Here is a 20,195-nt window from a genome sequence, read left to right as displayed (position 1 = left end):
CACCTGCGGGGGGTTTGGCAGCCGGGAATCCAGCGCCTGGTGAGTAGAGCTCACCCTTGGAGCCGGGCTGGCAGATCATGTGACTGGTCACCAGGTGGCTGTAGAGGATGTCCCTCGTGGTGGAGATGAAGCCGCAGCTGTGACATACACCTGCAAGCGGGTTGTGGGGGTCAGGGACCTGGGCAGTGGGCACGGCCCCACCCCTGGTCTCCCACCCCCTCCCCGCCCACCTACCGCTCAGGGTGTCCGTGTGGACCTTCAGGTGCCGCTCACAGTTGGCTTTAGTGGTAAAGGCTGACAGGCAAATCAGACACACGAAGGGGCGCTCTCCTGGAACACAGGGCATGTGAGGGGTTGGCCACGGTCACCGGGAAGGGAGGCTGGGTATGGAGAGCTCTTTCAGCTTCCCAGGACCACTGCAGACCTGCTCTACAGCCCCATGGGAGGACCACCGCCAGGGTACATCTGTGGCTTTGCTTTCATGGAAGTCCCACAGGTTCCTGAATTAGCTTTCTTGGGAGTGTACTGTTCTCCCCAAATCTTAGGTGTGGCGTTTGCCTGGTGGGCAGGCACGGCTGCGCAAAGATACACACGCTATTTTAAAGAGCAGCAGCGTCCGGAAGTGGGCGGGGAGTGTTGCCGTGGGGGGGGGTAGTGGGTGTGGGTGGTGGGCAGGGTGAAGATTGCCAGGCCTGGGTGGGGTGCTGGAGAACGTGGCATGGTGGTGGGGAGGGAGCGGGGTGCAGTGGGGGTGCAGGAGGGCGTGTCAGTGGCTCACCGCTGTGGCTGCGCATGTGGATCTCTAGGGAGCTGGCGCTGGGGCAGCTTTTGCGGCACTGGGGGAAGGGGCAGACGCGCTCGTTGGGGTAGGCCTCTTTGGGCTTCTCCTCAGTGGCCGCCACGGCGGGAGAGCCAGCGCCCTGGCGGCTGGCGCAGTAGTAGAGCAGGTGGGCCTGCAGGTTGCGCTCGCTCCGGTACCAAATGCCACAGTCCTTGCAGGGGAAGATGTCTTCTGTGGGTAAGAGGACCGAGCAGCCTGAGGGTGCATCTGGCCTCAGAGGGGCAGCCCACGACCCAAGGCAAGGCCAGGCCGTGGGCCCCTGATAAGTGAGGGCTTTGCCCTGATTGGCCGCAACGGCCCTGTGACCTTGAAGAATATAGGGATGGGGGATTCCTGCGGCCCCTCCTCCTGCCCCCAGCTCTCCCTGAACCTTTCCCTTCCTGTAACTATGACCCCCTCTCTTTGTCCCTTAACCCCAGCCTCCTTTTCCACAGGTTTCTGGGATCCCTGAGTAATCCCAGGATGCACAGCCCACAGCCCACATGCCTGCCATCCAGAGATCTCGTCCAGCAACAAGCCCCATAGGAGCCATTCTGGTCTCAAGGGGTGCTGAGGGGAGGCATGTGGGAGTGAGATGCATGTTGGAGTGAGGCTGGACGCCCAGAAGAGGTGCTATTGGACATGTCTGTGGCCTGGGCGGCCATGTACAGGCGATGTGTGTGCACAGACTGAGGGCCTGCGTAGGCCTGGTGCTCACAGAAGAGATGGTGTGTGTGTGGTGTGCGCCTGTGTGTGAACAGGCATGTGAAAGTGAACTGGTGCATAGGGACCCCGTGAGTGTGAGTCACCAGGCCCAGGTGGAGAGTTGGTACACAACTCTGGGCACACTTCAGGGTGGGGTGAGCAGAGGCGCTGTGACCAAAGCAGGAGAAGGAAGAGGGCCCTCCTGTCCCCGACCTCACTGGCCACCTACAGGCCCCCATGCCAACAACTGACCAGGTGATCCCCAAATGCACCAAACAGAATACATTGAACTTAAGTGTGTAGGCATTTTAGCAGCCTGGGGTTTTACCCACGTGTGAGGATTTCCCTGGTATGTGCTTGGTCAGGGCTCAGGTTTTTAGCTTGTTTTTGGAGCAAGTTTCTAAGGAAGGTTCCATCTGTCTCTGCCTCCATCCCTGCTGTTGTCTGCCCCAACCTCTTGTTTGGATCCCCACCAGGCCCTCAGTGGAGACAGGGACATGAAGCCTTTGCTCTGTCCTTGGCCTTGAACCAAGGGTTCTGGGGTTCTTTATCTGGCTTTGGGGTCTGCTGTACTCAGGGACTAGTATACTACCTGTTGCATCTCACCCTGGCATCCCTGGTGTTTACCCTGAGAATCCACAGTTATCTCTCCTCCTCAGGAGGCTGCTTTGGGTCTCTCTTTTGGAATTTCTGTACCTATATGGGTGAGGTAGCCTCTTCGTCCCCTCATGCCTGGGTACGTGCCATTTTTCTTGTGACATTTCTGGGTTAAATCTCTTTGCTAATGTCTTTATTTCTACTGTTTTTATATTCTCTTATGTAGGGGCCTCCAGGCAGCTGTGTTCTTAACTGGGCAAGACCTTGGGCTGGGATCCTGGGTCTGAGAGGCCGTGGGGGGCAGGGAGAATATTTAGAATCTGCAAGGTCATTGCTGGGAACAGTGCTTCTGGCTGGGATGCAGGGAGGGGCCCCTTCGAGCAGGCTGCAGCCTCTAGACTTAGCGAGGGTGGTCGTGGGCCCTGAGGGCCAACCATGGGCTGGGCCCCGGCCATGGTGGCTCAGGTAGCCTGCGCAAAATATGCCTGCCCCTGGCCTCAGCCTGTATCGAGCTCGCCCTGCCCATAGGCTCCGGCCACTATGCCATCTCCCTGGCCTAGGTGGCACCCAGCTCCTCGCCCACTGCTCCTTTTTGGCACCCGGGACTCTGGAACAGCTATCTTTCCCGGGCGGCTTCCTGAGTGCCCCAAGTGAAGCAGCCTTGTCTTATCACCTCATCCTGTTTGATTTCCTCCATGGGGCGTGTCAACATCTGGGTCCTTCCTCCTCCTACTAGCTTAGAGCCACCATCTGCCTCTCCCTCGAGTGCTAGGTCCCTGCGCAGGCCACTGCCACCCTTGGTGACCCCAGGCCTGGGGCACTGCGTGGCTCACAGTGGATGCTAATAACTATTTGTGGACTAAGTGCATTCTATTAAGTTCTCATAACCTACTAAGGCTCTAAAAGTATCTTTGTGAGAAATGACAAACCCAGCCTATCTACTCCACGGCTCTCAGCTAGGGCCAGTTCTGCCCCCAGGAGACATTTGGTGACGTCTGGAGGCATTTCTGATTGTCACAACTGGGTGGAGGGGAGGTGCTACTGGCATCTAGTGGGTGCTAAACATCCTACAGTGCACAGGATGGCCCCAGTGTCAGTACTGCTGTGGTGGGAAAGCCCTGCTCTGCTCCAAAGCCAGGCGGATTCTGCCCTTGCTTCTGCTTGCCAGCTGGGGAGGCACAGGACCAGGTTTGAGCCTCAAGCTGATTGATGGCCTCTTTGCCGGTGTTTATCCCCTTGTTTGATGACTTCGGCTACACTGCTGACCCCCTGTCCTCTCTCTCTGCTGTAGCCCTGTGCCTGCTCAGGGGTCCCCCAGTGGTATACTCAGGGACCAGCCCCATTGACCCTCTTCCATGCCTCTCACGTGCCATCTGCAGTGGGGGCACTCTCTCCCATCCTTCCCTCATGGGGTTTTGCTTCCAGGCCCCTGTGTGGCTTGCTCCTGCCCTTGGTCAGCCCGTCCTTGGCATTCTCCGGCACCTGGCCCCTGACCCTGTAAGCATTGGCTTGTGGCCCCTTCTTCCTTGGCTCAGATGAGGACCAGCCTGGCTGTCGCTGTGCTGTGGAGCTCTGACCAGGTGGGGTGGGAACAGGATGAGGTGTACTCACTGTTGATGACCGCTGTGGCCAGGATGGACGCCATGCCGGCCTGCTGGGGCAGAAGCTGAATGTCCGTGTGCACGGGAGCCTGGCCCTCGGCCTCCCCTGGCTCCCTCTTCCTGGGCGGGCTGGGGGCACTGTGGGACTCAGCCACGAGGCGCATGCTCAGCAGCCCGCCCGCTGGCACCGGCTTGGTGGTCCTGCACCAGAGCGCCTCGTCTGTGGGGAGAGGGGATCATGTGACAAGGGGACCCACAGTACCAGGCCAGCTATTGCTGGCTTGGTACAGACCCTGCCTGTGCCCCTCATCCTCAGAAGCTCCTCTGCTCCGTCCCGTTTTACAGATGAGTGCGTCAAAGCTAGGGGGAGAGAATTGAGTCCATGGGCAGTTTCTGGGTGTGGGGGTGCTAATGAACCCTCCAGCAGAGGGCACTCCCTGGCCCTGCACCCATCTCAGCGGCACAGTGGGAGGGACCTGAGGTCAGCCTTCCCAGCTGCCCTATTTTTAGGAAAGACTATGGGCAGCTGCTTGAGCCCCTGGCAAAGTGGCCAGAGGGTGGCAGAAATGTGTGCTGCTGGAATGACCACCTGCTCAGGTGGTCCTGCCAGGTGCTGCTGTTCCCATGGCTGCCTGTAGGGGGCAGCCTTGGCCAACAGAACTCCAGAGCGGGCAGGCTGTGTTCTGGCTGGAGAGGCAAGACCAGCTTGGTGCCTCTTGTGTTCAGCAGCCACTGTTGGCTGTGCTGAGGGCCCCAAGTGGCACCCCTCTGTGAGCAGGATGGGCCTGGGAGAACGCTGGCCTCAGGTCACCCTGTGCCCAGGCCAGAGAGGAGAGCTTCTTTGGCAGGTGGGTGTCCCATCCAAGCTCAGAGGGCCTGATGGAGCATCAAGTCTAGCATCTGGTGGCTGCTGGGACAAGTGCATCCTCGTTAGCATCGGCACAGTCAGGACCCTGTCCTTCTGGGCATCACATGCGGCTGGAGCCCTGCTTACCAGGGGCAGGCCACTTGGAGCCCATACCAGCTGCTAGCTCCCAGCCTTTTGTTCCTGAGTTGCCTCTCCCCTGTGCTCTGGCATCCTACAGGTAGGGTGAAGTGCTGGTCCCACGGGAGCCCAGTGTGGTCCTAGATCCTGAGCCCATACCCACTGCACACCCTACACACCCTTGGAGGCTCTGTAGGCAGGGCAGGGGCTCGAGGCAGGAGCTGCTTACAAGGGCTGGCCTCTCAGGAGCTGGGCTGGGTGTGCGCCAGACAGCAACTGGGCTTGCATTCACCCACCCCAGCTAGTGGCCTTGGACTCCGTTCGAAGTGAAGGCTGGGCCCCTGTGGGGTCACCCTAGGCCGTGGGGGTCCCCCCCATCAGCCTCTCAGAGGTCCCTGGTGGTGCCTGAGAGCACACATTGACCAGAGGGGAAGCAGGTGTCCTGGCTTCCTGAGATCCTATATCCCACAGAGAGAGCCTCCCTCCCCCATACCGCTACCTTTATCAGCAGTTCAATTTGGTCTTTGTCTGAGGGGCCTGTCGGCCTTGATCACAGCCCCTGGGGGCTGGAATGGGACAGCTCCCTGGCCCACCACTGATGGGTGCCGTCAGGGTGTGGGATGCAGTGGGACAGCGGTGAGGGCCGGGCCCCCTTTGGGCAACAGGCTGCTTTCCCTTTAAGGGCCAGCCCAGGAGAGCAGAATGTCCCTAGCCTTCCAGAAGGCCAAGGGGCTGAGGGAAGTGCCACGTGATACCAACCCTTCCTGTAGATCAGTGAGTTGGCTTCAGCCTCCGACTCAGCCTGGGGCAGTGTCCTCAGCCAGCAGACCTCATCCTCCAGCTGCAGGGTCAGGGGAGGGCTCTGCGGGGGAGGGACACATTGGTCACCCTCCTGACTCTGACATGGTCAGCACAGGGAGAGCTCCCCTCCCCCCACCCCCCACCATGGGCACTCTCATTTTCACTTCTTGGTGTGGATAATCACTGTACCCAGCTGCCAGTCAGCTGGTTCAAGCTAACTGGGGCCATAAGGAGGTGCCTGTGTTATACCACCCCACTGGGACTAGTGGGGACCTACCCTTTCTCTGGGTGAGCTCTGGGCTGTCTTGGACATGGAGGCCCACAGAGGCTAAGTGGCCAGCCCAACGTCACATAGCCAATGAGCGGCTGAGTTAGGATTTGCACCCAGATCTGCGTTCTCTCCAACACCTCCCCTTCCTTGGGCTCCAAGAGTGCTGAAGGCGATGGCGCAGCCTTCGGGGTAATGCGTGGGGCTGGGCCCTTTGCCTTCTCCTGCAAGGCCCCCCAGACCTCTGAAATGAGCTCTGTGGGCTGAAGTCCACATCAACACAAAGGGGACAGAGAAGGACTTTAATGTGCCCCCAGGCCGCCTCCTCACTGCCTGCTCCCCAGCCTCTTTCGGTGGCTTCCCAGAGCCCAGTGCCCCCTGGACTGCTAGCGTAGCTGTGGGGGACTGATCACTTCCCCTCTCCCACTGGAGGGCACAGGCAGGGATTGCTTTTGTCCCATTGGATCCTGGGCCAGCACCTGGCAGACATCCCCAAGCACCACAAACCATCTGAGGTCCCAGGGCAGTAGGATATCTCCGCCCTGAGGCCATAGAGTGCAGCAACTTTGTGTGGGGCAGCCAGTGAGGTGGTGGTAGTGGTGGGGCGGTGAGGAAATGAAGGCTGGTGGGCACGGCTGGCCCTGTGTACACTGGAGTGGTGACCACCCTGCCCCTCTTGGGCCTCAGTCTCCCTCCTGCACAGCACGGGAGGTGCAGGGTGGGGGGGGTGAGGAGGAAGGGCCATCTCGAGTGTCTGGGCTCCCAGAGCCCCCACCCCAGTTCTGCGCTTGTTCTTCTGTGGGGAGTGGGGTGAGGTGGGGGGTCTCCGACCCCACCAAGTGATACCATCTTGAAAGGTGTTGTGCATGCCTTGTGTTGGAGTATTTTTCTTGAAGTCAACTTGATTTTTGTCTTATGCATATAAATGTATTTTCATAAGCGACTTTCTGCATCACCCCCTTTAATTGTCACTGGGGGTGGCCAGGAGCATGTGGTCACCAGGACAGGGCAGTTCTGAGCCCTGGGCACCTGCCACCTTCACTGAGCCCTGGCTCCTCATCTGCAGGTGGGTGATCCATCTGCTCCCCTCTGGGGAGATGCCAGGAGGATGATGGGGCTGTCCAAGCCATGTGCTTGCTCTGGGCCCTCCTCATCACGGGGGACTGCCTGGAGCCCAGCGCGGGTCCTGCCAGCTGGTTGCTGGGAGCCATGGGCAGGTCACCATCTCCCTGTGACTCAGTTCCGCCTGGATGTTAGGGTGTAGTTGATCCGTGCACAGTGCTGGCATGCACCCACACACACATCAGTCCCTGCCCTGGCTTCCATTCCCTGTGGCCCTCAGGTCACCCTGCTCAGTGGACACACCTGGCTGGCTGGGCTTTTGGGACCCAGGAGACATGTCCACCAGCAGGCGCTGGTCCAGCTCCACAGATGCCAAATGCCAACCCCGTTGTGAAAAGCCTGCTGGGACAGGCTAGTGTCTGGTGGACCCCCTACAGGGATCTGAGTGCTGCAGGGCAGGGCTGGATGCCATACAGGGTCCCTGTGGCTTGGAGGTTTCTGCTGAGGTACTGTCATAGGGTCAGTCGGGGATGGGTCAGGACCAATCTCTTCCCTGGCCACCATGGTTGGTACCATGGCCCCCGAGAGTGGGCCCAGCGACAGTGCCGAGGACCCCACAGCTCCCAGCGCAGCAGCGGGGCCTGGCCTTCCCGCCTCTGCCTCGGTGAGGTCTAATGAATAATAATGAATGGAGGAGGGTGAAAAAATTAATCTGCCTGATCCCTGGATGGCTGCTGTGGTGACGATATGAAATCTAATTATTCGTCCCAATATTTCTAAACCCTCAAACTGAGACTGACAGCCTGCCGGTCGGTTTAACGCTTATCACTCTGGGGAGCAGAGTGTTCACAGCATGATAAAAACACGCGCGCAACTCTGCTGACGCTGCAGAACGCCCGGTATCAGTGGGAGGAGGCGCTGCCCGCCACGTTCCCAGCCCTCTGCAGCCTGGCTCTGGCCACAGGCCAGGAGGAGTCCCCCACTGTCCCCCAACAAGTAGGGGGTGTTTGTGTGGTGCCAACCAGGGAGGGAGTGGGCACACATTCTGCTGTCTGTGTCGGGCAGTGGGAAGTGAGGGAGGAGACCACGGGAGGAGCAAGCCTGACTCCCAGGAGGGAAATAGGCCAAGACACCCACGTGGGCCTCCTATCCATACTCTCCTGGGCTAAAGTTCTCTGAGAAGGAGCCTACATATACCCCCACTTATAGAGGAGGGGCAGGCCGGAGAGGGGTGGAGAACCTTCCTCTTGGGCCACCCTGCAGGCCCTTGGCCTTTGGGTGTGGGACTACCACCCTCACTTCTGGGAGAAACCAGCACGGCTCTGCCTAGGCTCTCCCTGCTGCCTTGAGATGGCGGGGTCCACCAGCCAGCCCTGGGCCAGCTCCTTGCCCTACACCAGGCAGCATACCCCAGAAGTCCACCTGAGGAGCCTGCTTCGGCCCACCCATCTAGGTTCCTGCCCGGGGACGCCGCTGTGGCACTGGGCAGGAAGCCGCTACGGCACTGGGCAGGAAGCCGCTACAGCCTCTGCCATCCCTGTGGACACTGCATCACTCAGGACCCGCTAACTTTCTTTACCCCATTTCAGAACCACCTGTAGTAGAAGCCCTTTTCTCTGGTGGCAAAGGCACCTTGGCCATGCAGGGTGCAGGGGCTGGCAAAGGGGAGCTATTTTTAACTTCCCAGCCCAGCCCTTCTGCCAGGATAGAGAGGGTGCGCTGCCTGTCTCTGTACCGGGAGTCCTGGTTCACCCCCACCTCCAGCATTCCAAAGTTCAGGGCCCTTTGGGGCCCAGCTCACCCAGCCACCCTACAGCGCCCTCACCATGACTGCTCCCTACCACCAGGGTAACAGCGGCCACTTTAAATTCTCCGTGGGTCTGAGAACCCTCCTTGTTTCCCCAACAAAGAGGTCAGTGTCTGCGTCTGCGCTGGGCACGATAACCATCAGAAACCCTATCTCCACCGCATCCGCTGTTACAACTTTATCGGGGGAGGCTGTTCTCAAACGTGCATCCCTTCGAGGGGAGGGGGCTGGTGGGTGGGCTCCCTGTCCTGCGTGAGGTGGCTGTCCTGGCAGTCCAACTGCCCTTCGAGAGCTCAAGAGGGCAGTGTGGGGTTACTTTGGGGACCCGAGAGACCACAGCAGTTTCGTGGGAGAGTCGGGGCAGAGGCCGAGGTAGGTGCTGATGGTGGTCCCCACTCACCTCTGCCCTCAACTGTACTGAGAAGTACCCGCCCATGTCTGGTAGCAAAGGACCTTCTGACCTGGACTCCTTCATCCACCTCAGACTCTGTAAGGTCTCCCGTCCCACGGCCAGGAGACAGGCCCACAGAGGTGGAAGTGGCTGCACAGGACCAGAGCCCAGGCCTGCATGATCCTCCACATCTTCCGTCCATCCATCAGTCCATCCACCTACCCACTCATTCATCCACCCATCCTTCTGTCCATCCGTCCATCCATCCACCCACCTACTCACCCATGTGTCCTTCTGTCTGTCCACTCATCCACCTACCCATCTACCTGTCCATCCACCCATCCACCCATCCATCCCTCTGCCTATCCATCCACCCACCCATCCCTTTGTCCATCTGTCCACCCATCCACCTACCCTTCTACTCATCCATCTGCCTATCCATCCCTGTTTGTGGATCCATCCATCCACTCGCTTATCCATTCACCCACCCATTCATCCATCATACACACCTATCCACCCATCCATCCCTCTGTGGCCATCTGTCCATCCATCCATCCACCCACCCACACATTCATCATCCATCCATCCATCATCCATCATGAGTGTCTCTTCCGTATCATATTTGTGTACTAGACCATCTACTCCAGCCCTTGGTTCTGCAGAGGTGGAAGCTGCAACCTGGGTCAGGGTGGTGACCTACCCAAGGTCACACAGCAGACAAGTGAGTGCTAGAACATTCTTGACTTCTGGCCAGGGCTTTGTGCACTCAGTGTCCTTCCAGGGGTGCTCACCCCAACATCCGGTGTGGGGGGCTGTATCAGGAGCCATCCTGCCCGCCCCCAGCCTACGAGTGGCCCCCAGCCCTAAGAGGTGGGGAGGACTGAGTGGGGAAGGATGGCCACATCCGATCCACACCCCCTTCCCTCCTTCCAGCTCTGAACAGCGGAGACAGATGGGCCAGAGGCTGATAGGACGTATCTGGGGTAGGCCGGGAGGGAGGGGAGCGGAGAGAACTGGGACTCATCAGCCCAGCTCGATAAGGGGCCCGCTGAAATGTTAGCAAAAATATTTAGACAATAAATGAAGTATCAGGACGGGCGTGCGTATCTCTGAGAAATCAATCATCTTGTACCGTGTGTCTGGACACTCGGCGCCACGGCAGAGATAGCGGCCACGCTGGGGAGATAAGGGTTAATCAAGGATTTAATTCTGCGGGAGATAAAGCCGGAGGGAGAGAGGGAAGCAGGCGGCTTCCTCCTCGGCTCCTCTCCTCTGCAGGGCCCTCAAAACGCCGGCCCCTTGCCGCCCTGGGAAGTTTCTAACGTCTTACCAAGTCTCCCCAGTAACCCACACCCCAGGCCCAAGAAGGACAGGAGACCCTAGAAAGGCAGGGGCAGGAGGCAGAGGGGGATGAGGCGGCTGAGGCTGGGCGGGGACACAGCCAGAGGAGGACCTGCTCCCAGAATAGGCAGACGTGGCCGGCCTCTTAGTTCTGTGGGGTTGAGCAGATACGGCTTTCAGTCCTGCCTCTGCTGTTTGATCCTGAGTGCTTTGGGCAAGTTCCTTAATCTTTTGAAGCCTCATTTTTCTCATCTATAAGATGGGGGCAGGGATACCTGCCTCATGGAGCTGGGGGAGGAGGAAATGAGGGAAGTGTACGCACACCAGGGGTGTGACAGTGTGTCTGGGACACACACCTATCCATCTTGGGTGGGGCTGGATTGCTAAAAGTGGGGGCCTCAGAATGAGTGAGGGAGTTACAGGCCCCACTCAGAACATGCCAAGGCCCTCAGTCTCACTGCTCAGGTGCCCCTGCCTTTATCTAGTCACTGAAGAAGGATCTGAACGCTGGGAGAGTTCAGACAAGAGCCGGGAGCTCCCAGCCCACTCACTTCTCCCTCCAGCCCTTCAAAGTGTCACCTACTGTTTGCACACCTCTAGTAACAAGGAGCTCACTGCCTGCAGAGCCAGCTCTAAAAATCACAGTCTCTTCCCTGTGGCAAGCTGGTCAGGCTCCTTACATGAAGCCGAAATTCATGGCTCTGAAGCTCCCACCGGATGCTCAGGACCAGGGAGTCATCATCCACTGGTCTATAAATTGATTTCTTTCCCAACCTCAGTGTACTGAAAAGGAACCTTTGCTCCCCTACAAGAGGGAACAGACCCACTTGCCACACACGCAAGGGGCCTCAAAAGTGGACCCAAAGTGCCACCTCCTGAAGGCTCTGCCTGGCTGGGATGTTGGCAGTCCCTGGCACAGTGAAGGCCTAGTGGCACCAGGGGAGCCCCTCACCCTTGTCAATTTGGTTCCTGAGGGTGGAGGCAGAGCAGTTCTCTCACCTCTATGCCAGCCATGCTGAGAGCCCTGAACCCACCCTGACCCCAGGTGGACCCCGCACCAGTCAAGTTTAGCCATTGGGAGGAGTGGGGCAGTCCCGGCCTTTGAAGCCAGCCCCTAGAACCTCCCCAGGCACATACCTCCCCTCCCCTCTCCACCATGCAAGACCCAGCTCTGTGGATTCATGACTTGTGACTGCCTCCCCTCAAATGCCCTTCCCCTTCTTAGCCTTGGCAAGCTTGACTTGTTTGTGAAGGGGCCACTTAAAGACTGCCTTTTCCGGTAAGTCTCCCATATGTCCCCCAACCTGAGGTCCTAAAGGCCCGTATCACCTCCTCTGGGAAGCCCTCTGCAGCCCCAGGCCCCAACCCATCAGGCCTGCATCTCCCCACAGGCTTCCCTTGCTGTTTCCCAAGAACTGGCTGGAGCTCCTGGGTTGGGCCTGACTCTGGCCGGAGGGGCCTGGGGCTGGGTGGGAAGCTGCCCTGGTGGCCATCTTGTACCTGGGTGGGTGGCCGAGTTGGGGCTCCTTACCGGTTGTGCCTGCCTGGGGGACAAGGCTCTGCTCTGGATGCTGCCACGGAATGGGCCCCAGGTAAAGCCCTCGGCCAGGCCTCGCCGGGCTCGCACGCACCACTGCCTGTCATCCTGCAGCACCGGTTCCAGCTCGTCTGCAGAGAGACAGCAGGCGTGAGAGGTGGGTGGTGACCACCAGCCCCCTCTTAGGGGCAGGCAGGGGCAAAGGGCAGAACAGGAAGGCAATGGGGTGTGCCTCACTGCCAGGGCTAGAGCCATGGGGATGCCGGCTGGGGATAGGCCTGGGCCAGGAGCCCTGTGGCAAGGCCTCTTCTGGGCAGTGGGCTGCAAGGCCATCAATGAGGAGACCTGGGGCTGGGACCTCTCAGCAGGCAGGCAGCTCAAGCACACGACTGCCATGTGTCAGACGCTTAAGGTCTTGTGCAGCCTTGGTGGTATTGACAAGCCTGCCTGTGCCAGATGCACACATGGAGCCAGGCCGCTGCCCAGCGGTCGGGGCACTGCTGCATCAGGTGGGCACAAAGGATGATGCGTGACCCCTCCGTGAACATGGAGCAGAGATTGGAGTGATGCAGCACAAGCCAAGGCACACCAGGGCCACCAGAAGCTGGAAGAGCAAGGAAGGATCTTCTTCTAGAGCCTTCAGAGGAAGTGTGGCCCTGCTGACACTCTGAATTCAGACTCCCGGCCTCCAGAATGTGAGACTAGAGGTCTGCTGTTTTAAGCTCCGGCCCCGCTCCACAGAGCCCCAGTGTGGGCAGCTTGAGACCCTCCGGGCCTTGGTTTCCTCAACCGTACAGGGGAACTCACACTCCCTGCCTCTTTGGGTTGGCCTGAGAGCTGAATGAGCCCACCAACTTGACAGGCTCAGTGAAGGCCAGGCCAATAGGTGTGGAAACTGAGGCACAGGGATAGACACTCGCCCCAAGGCCAGTCAGGACAGGGAAAGCCGAGGCAAGAGGCAAAGGTAGAACTGGCATCTAGGTTACTCCAGTGCCAGGCTTTTTGCTCTCTGCAGACTGGTAGGGGTGGGCAGGGACCCCAGAATGCCCCCATCTTCCCGGGACCTCCTCTTGCTCTCTGAAAAGTTCTGGCTCCTGATTCTGACGAGGCCTGGGACAGTAGGTGCCTCTGCAGCCTGTCTCCTTAAAGGGGGCCATGTTCAGGGGCTGGGCTGACCCAGCCTGGGATCTGGAGGCAGCTCACTTGGGGCAGCAGCACCGCTGCAGGGCCCTCAGGACCCCGCTGTGTTCACAGATCGGCTGGCCACGAGCCGCTGCTACGATGCTCTCCCAGGTGGTGTGGTCCAAGGAGGCTACAGTCAGACTGCAGGTCTGGCCACCTGCACATGACTGGGTGATCTGGGGATACCTGTCCTCCCTGAGCCTCGGCGCCCCTCCGAGTTGCTTCTTGTGGGCCACATACCCTCCATCCACCCCTGGCCACCTCCTGCCTCCCCATTGGTGCTGCCTGGACCACAGAGGCCTCATGCAGCCTGGCCTGGTCTCTGGCCGGAGCGCTGGGTGGTGGCCTCACTTCCTGGAGCCCCGTTCTGCAGGCTATGGCCTTAATGGGCCCGATGATCAGATAAAGCACCCGCCTAATGGCAGCGATAGCATGTAAATACGCCGGGAGGCCCTGCTAAAACGCTTTAACTGAGTCTTTGTCTTCCCCGGGGGAAGATAAGATGGCAGCAAACCAAAACCCAGAAAGGAGAGGAGATTTGAGGCAGGCTCTGTGCCCCTTCATCAGCCCAGCAGACGGCCAACTCGGGGAAAAGCAGGGAGCTCCAGTCGCAAAGGGAGGCTGTGCTGTCCTGGCCCATCCAGGACGCTCCCCACCTCCCTGGCCTCGTGGGGTTTGGCACCACAAAGGGGGCCGTGCCTGTTAGCAAGGATGTGGCCTGGCCAGCACACACTACTCTGCAGGGACACGAAGTCACCCTCTGAGTTGGCCCTCTCCTTATCCCCTTTTACAGACAATGAGGCCCAGGAAGTCTCACAGTTGGATAGCGTGCCAGGATTTGAATCAAAGTCCCATCACTCTGCCTCCTGCTCATGACCCAGCTGGCCCCCCACCCCCTGCAGGCCAGCCCTCAGGACATTCTGCTGCTCTAAGGGAGACAAATGGAAATAGCTCATCTCAGAGCTGCTGGGTGTTTCTCTGTCTGTCCAGCGATCCCACTGGTCTTGAGCTCTGCTTCTGAGGCTGGCATGGAACCCACTGGGGGCTGTCATGAACGAGCCCTTCCTGCCGCTCAGGGCTGAGTGAGGGTCCAGGGGAAGCATCCAGAACCCAGTCCTGTACCCTTCCCCATCCGATGTTCAGAAACATGCTTGTTACCAAGGGCCTAGCTCCTGATGGTGGTGGGCCTCCCGTAAGGCCGCTCATGCCTTTCCCTTCACATGTGTCTGTTCACACCTCCCCTGTTTATGTCTCTGTTCACGCCTTTCCTGTTCATACACCTCCATGCATACATCTCTGTTCACACCTCTCCCATTCATGTGTTCCCTTTAACCCCTCTCTGTTCATACCTCTCCTATTCACACGTCACCTGGGCTGGCACCCTTGTGAAGGTACAACCTACCCAACTGTCCTTGGTGGCCCTGCTGGTGCTTGATGCCATTTACTCAGATGGCCAATTTCCAGCCCCCGGTTACTGTCCCAACCCTGCTCATGGCCAGAACCAGGTCAAGCTGAGTTAAAGTTCAGTTACAGTTCACTAAGACCCTCTCCCAATCAGAAGTAAAAGAATATCTGAAAAGCGGGGAAGGGATGCTGACCCCTGTAGACTGCCTGGTGCCCAGTGGGGGCTCAGGTCAAGCCATGAATGAACAGAAGTGTGAAATGAGAGGTGGCGGGGTCGGGGCGATGCTGAGCAGGGGATGAAGCCAGTGGGGACAAGGACAGACAGGAGGACCCAGACAGTGGTGGCCACGGAGACTGTCGGCCTCAAACCACATGAGAGGAAGCCTGGGTGGGAATCCCAGTCTCTGGACTCTCGGTGCAATGCTCACTCAGTCTCCTGGGGCAGGGCTGAGCCCTCGGGAGCTCCCAGAAAACAGGGGTGGAGCCAGACAGCCCTGTAAGCTCCAAAGGCAGGCAAGTCAGGTGGGTTTCCTGGTGGCAGCACCCCCCACCTCGGCAACCTCATTTTCTGACTCTGTGTCTCCTCCCAGTTCCAGAGCAGTTGGGACAAGCACGCACAGTGAAGCCAGTTTCCAGCCCCGTGACCCTGGCCGCTTGCTCTCCTGTGGCCTCAGCCCCTCAGCTGGAGGAAGAAGCAATGCTGTCTGCCCTGAGACCTCAGGATCCCAACACATCGCCTGACCTCTACTAGTAGAGCCTGAACCAAGAGCCCAGTGCAGTTCTCGGGGCTTCCTCTGGCCTCACTCCGAAGTTACTGCCCCAATGGACAGAGGGGGAGACTGAGGCCCAGAGAGGTTAAGCTACTGGTCCAAGGGTGCACAAGTGGCAGAGCTGGGATTTGAACCAGTGCCCCTTGAGTACTCCTTGAGGTGAGGCGAAGGGCTTTCTGGCCTTGGTTTCCCCTTGAAGGTGGTCTCCTCCAAGGGAGAGGTAGGCCCCATGCTGCCTGGGTGGCCCGCACCCCAAGGGGGCCAGGGGCCATCACCATGGACCAGTACTGGGACAAAGGAGAATTTATTCAGGCAAACAGCTGCATGCTTCATTTGCAGAAGAAACACAGGGCGCTGGGATTCAGTTTTTTCCCCAAGAACCTGTGAGGATCCAAATGAGAAATTTCAGCCTTTGCATGTTTAGATGATTTAAGTATCTATTCAGGTCTCAAGGCCTCTGATGATGCCCTCAAAGAAGACTATAGGGCGGGGGCAGGGAGACATCAGGGCCTGGCTTAGGACCCTCCAGGGCACTGAGGCCACCCCTGCTGCGAGTGTGTTTAGTCAAGGCCAAGGCCTTCTAGGGATGCCTTGTGGCAGCTGTGCATACATGCTCTCTGAGCCTCAGTTTAGCCATCCGTACAAGGGGATGCCAAAATGGCTGCATGGTCTAACAGGTTTGTGGCTGTGAGGTGAAGGAAAGTGTGTTTGTCTGTCTGTGTGGTCAGTACTGCTATCTCTCCTGCCAACTGCCTGGACGCAGCTAAGAAGCTGCACCAAGCCACTGATCCCCGACACATGCCCTCGGCCACCCTGGACCCCCTGCTCCTGCCCTCACCCACATGGGGCCTCTAAGATGAACTGCCAGCTTTGCCAGAGTTCTTCCTCTCTACCTGTTTGAGCCTCAGGCTCCTTGTATGTGAAATAAGGCAATAATACTAATACTTGCTGCTGTCATTTGAATGTGGTGGGCCCAAGGCTTGAGTCCTGCCCTCCAGGAACCCAGAAGTGTCCCCCACCTGGCGCCCCTGTCCCTGGGCCTGAGGAAGCTGATTCAGGGACCAGCCCAGCAGCTTAGCCTAGAGGGGTGCTGGGGTCCCCCTTCCAGCAGGGCCCTTCACCAGGAGGGTCCTCAACTCCACTCTTAGGCTGTGGCAGCCCAAGACTGGGCTCGGTGTTTGGATCTAGCCTGTGTCTCAGGTGCTACGCCCAGCTCCCTGGGGGCCGTGCTGGCCCCCACCAACAGCCATATCAGCAAAACCTGCCAACACCAGCCATGGCGTGTTCCTGAGCCCCATACTGTCCCCTGCTCTCACGTGGGCATTGTGCAAGTCTGTGGGAGCTCGATGCTTACTGCCCCCACTCTGAAGGTAAGGGACGAGGCCCAGAGAGCTCAACCAGCGTGTTCAAGGCGCACAGCAGTGAGTGCGGCCACCCGAAGCCTTGTCTGTGTTCCTCTAAGCCCCTGGAGGGGGAGAAGGCCTATTCCAACAAGGCAGTCTGTTCCAGACCTGTGGCGCCCAGGGCCTTGGCCTCCCCACCTGCTCAAGGCCCCCACCTGCCAGCCGGCCTCTCCTAAAAGGGCCAGCTTCGCTGTGCTAATGGCTCGGTGGCCTCCTGAGCTCAAAGTCCAGGCGCTGGCCGCCCCTCCCTGACAGTGGCTCTGTAGTTGGTGTGCCAGAGCCCACCCGGGTCCCCACTGTGCCCACATATCTAATCAGCCATCGCTCTGCCTGGCCCGCCCTGGGCTCCGAGGGCCAGCTGGCCCCAGCCTTATCAGAGCCACCCTATCTTGGGATCACACTGTTTGCCTTTGATAAAAGTCACAAAAAGGGAAAGAAAAGAGAGGGAGAGGAGGGAAACCCCAGGATCTGAGTAGGTTCCACCCTGGTGGGGTTCTAGAAGCCTCCATGGGCAAGGGCAGAGTCAGAAGTGAAGGCTGGTGAGTCAGGCTGCATGGGCGTCAGAGAGCATTGGCTACAAACATGTCTTGGTACAAACATGGAAACTCTCCCCAGGCACTGTTTCCTGTCACTAGTCCACCCCTCATGAAGCTTAGGCAGCCTCATGGGGGCTGGGCACCATGCTGTGCAAAGCAGTTTCTGGGTGTTGACAGCAGGGGGCACTGCAAGGTGGCACTGGCAGGTAGCAGGACTCCAGCAGTTGCCAGCTATGGACCTGATGCAGGGCTGAGGTGAGGAGGATGGGCCGAGGGCCTGGGGCTCTGCCTGGCTGCTCCAGGAGGGCACCTACCCTGGAACCTCTGGGGAGCCTCAGCCCAACCCAGAGACACAGACAGGCCATGCCTGGGAGCCACGGGTGCCCCTGACCACTTTGGGCCTCAGTCTCCCCATCTGTACAGTGGGGCCAACACCACCCACCCTAACACTCTTCCACATTTCCTCATGCTTCCTTGTTCTCAGGTGCTCCCACCTTCTAGCACACCCTAGAGTTGACCTCTTTATTTAGTGAGCTGTATCCCCACTGGAACGTCCACCTGAGGCCACATCGCTGGTGGCTGGGTCTCAAGGATGTGGAGCATGGCAGACGCTGGCCAGTGAAGTGGCGAGTGTGTTGAAAAACAGTGGCCTGTGTCACCAAAGCTCAAGATGAGCCCGTTTGGGGACCAGGGCAGGGGGGCATGATGCGCAGGAGCTGGGCAGGTCATCCAGCTGACCCGCCCACAACCTGGGAGATGTGGCAGCTGGTGCCACAGCATGGAGCGCCATGCTGGCCCGGCGCCCACTCCTCTCTGCTTCTCTTCTCACCTCTGGGAGGGAGGCGACCTCCCCTGACCCAGGGCTCCAGCTGCCACCTTGGCTGAGCCACCCCCAAGCTGCATGACCTAGGGAGGGTGGGGCCCATCACGTACAAAGAGGCTGAACTGGGTGGACGGTCCAGGTGGGAGGTGGCCTGGCCCACGCACCCAGAGCCCACTGCCCGGGCTGGAGCCCACCAGGACGAGGCCACTGGCAGCAGAGGGGTGAGGGCGACAGCAGGGAGGGCCGCCTCCCCCTCCCCTGTCCTCCTGTCCCCTGGCCCCCTGTCCTCACCCCACCCGCCCCCGCCAGCTGGTGGCTGTGAACTTGTCTCCCTATCTCTCGGGAACATCGCTGGGATTATTGATTTTTTGACACAGAACAACAGCCCATCTTTATCAGGCTGAACCCTGGCCCCGGCTAATGGTGGAGTGGGACTGCCTCAGAATAGCAAGCAGCTCAGGGTGGGGCCTGGCTCCCCACCCTGGGGCCCTCAGCTCTACGGCCCAGTAGCCTGTCCTGGAGTGCAGGGGTGCTCTAAGTGAAGTGGTGTGGAGGTCTGGCAGGAAGGCAGGGCCTCTGCCAGTCTGATTAGAGTCTGATGGGGTGGCAGGTCCACAGTGGGCCCTGCTCAGGCCCAGAGCTGCACTTTCCTCAGCCCAGCTAGAGCTCATGACCAGGTCCCAGGGGTCTGTGGGGACACCTGCCTTGATCCTGAACACTCCCTATTTGAACCCCAACATGGGATCCTTGGTGGGGGGGCTGTCTTAGACACTTCTGCCCCTCCTGAGCACAGCCGAGAGTGGCTTGGACAGTGAGAGGAGCTGCGTCCCTCCATATCCCCTTCGGGGTTGCGGTTCCCCAGAGGCCCCCGTGCCGAAGTTTCCAAGGGGCTGCCCCTGCCCTCACGCTGGATGGATCTCCCTTGGCCCAGCAGGCCTGAGAATTAGAGCCTTCCTACCGCCCCAGAGCTTGAAACCCATGGTCTCCCCAGGCTCCTTAGAAAGCCCTGGCACTTGGGTCTCTGTCTTCCCACCTGCGAAGTGGAGAGAGGGAACCCTGTCAGTTCCAGGCCCCGGTACTTTTGTGTTGGGGGATCCTGGAGCCTGAGAGCTAGGGGGTCCCTGGCTCTCAACGTCTGCCTTGTCCCTGTGGGTGGCTGGAACCAGGATGTGTGATAAGCTGTTTGCACAGGAGGTATTTTCTGCACCTTATCTGGGCCCTATTGCCTGGGCACCTCGGCCCCTGCCTGTTTTTCCGGGCCAGCCTCCAGCTCACCTCCTTGGAGCCTGGCCTGGCCGCCCACCCTGCTCCCTGCTCTGGGTGGGGGTATGGGGAGCAGGGGTGCAAGCCCTGCTTGTCCAACTCAGAGGTATGTGTCCACATGCCCTCTTGGGGCCTCAGTTTCTATGGGGGTGGGCTGAGGCACTTGAGGGTCTGGGCAGAAGCCCGTGGTTGGCAAGGAAGGAAGGAGGGCTTCCCCACCGCTGCCACCACCACTGCCAGAGGCCCTGGTCCTGCCCCAGCCTGGTGGAAGGGAGCAGTAGCGGATTCTGGGCAGGGGCTGGGTGAGGGTGTTAGCCACCACCACAGAGAACAGAAAGACAGCATGCCGCCCAGCCATGTCAGGCCCTTTATGGATGACAAAGATCCTTCCAGAAAAGCTGACACCTCTGAGCACCCACTTCAAGCAGTACTTTAAACTCAGTGTCTGATTGACTCCACCCAGCAGAGTCATGAGGGAAGAGCTTTACTGGTAGGGAGATGACAGCCCAGAGAGGGCTACCCACAGCTCTACTTAGGGTGATGGTCTATGTCCTGGAGCTCTGAGGGACACACCAGCATGTAGTGAGTCCCCAGGAGGGAGGGGTGCTCCAGGGAATTTTTAGTGTCCCCTCTTATAAAAGCTACATGTGCTCAATAAAGTGTCTGGAGCCCAGAGATGGTGACAGTGATAGCCACACACGCTTTCACGGCACTGATGGGCTGGGATCAACTTAATACTCAAACCATTTCATGCCATATTATCCCACTTTATAGGTGAGGAGACCAAGGGTCAGAGAGGACCTGGCCACACAGTGAGCAGGTGACCGGGAGTTCAAACCCTGGTTTCCTGAACCCTGTCCAAGCTCTGTCCTGCCTCATATTCCTAGAGGGAGAAGCAG

The 20,195-nt window shown here is 59.1% G+C and overlaps 1 protein-coding gene across 3 annotated transcripts in view; it reads right to left on the bottom strand.

Moving 5' to 3' along the window:
- The window catches only part of ZFPM1 (zinc finger protein, FOG family member 1), a 67,566-nt gene that overhangs the window by 3,325 nt on the left and 44,046 nt on the right, over positions 1-20,195 (bottom strand). For all 3 annotated transcript variants that reach the window (XM_049864177.1, XM_049864178.1, XM_049864179.1), the window contains 6 exons: positions 11,910-12,046; positions 5,468-5,570; positions 3,734-3,943; positions 779-1,012; positions 235-330; positions 4-150 (listed from right to left, as the gene is read on the bottom strand). In XM_049864177.1, the coding sequence (XP_049720134.1) occupies positions 4-150; positions 235-330; positions 779-1,012; positions 3,734-3,943; positions 5,468-5,570; positions 11,910-12,046 (927 nt within the window). The remainder of the gene's footprint in view (positions 1-3; positions 151-234; positions 331-778; positions 1,013-3,733; positions 3,944-5,467; positions 5,571-11,909; positions 12,047-20,195) is intronic.

The sequence above is a fragment of the Elephas maximus genome, chromosome 21 (assembly GCF_024166365.1).
Source record: "Elephas maximus indicus isolate mEleMax1 chromosome 21, mEleMax1 primary haplotype, whole genome shotgun sequence".
Taxonomy (NCBI): domain Eukaryota; kingdom Metazoa; phylum Chordata; class Mammalia; order Proboscidea; family Elephantidae; genus Elephas; species Elephas maximus.
The sequence above is the reverse complement of the archived record's forward strand: the minus strand, read 5'-3'. Positions and strand labels throughout refer to the sequence as shown.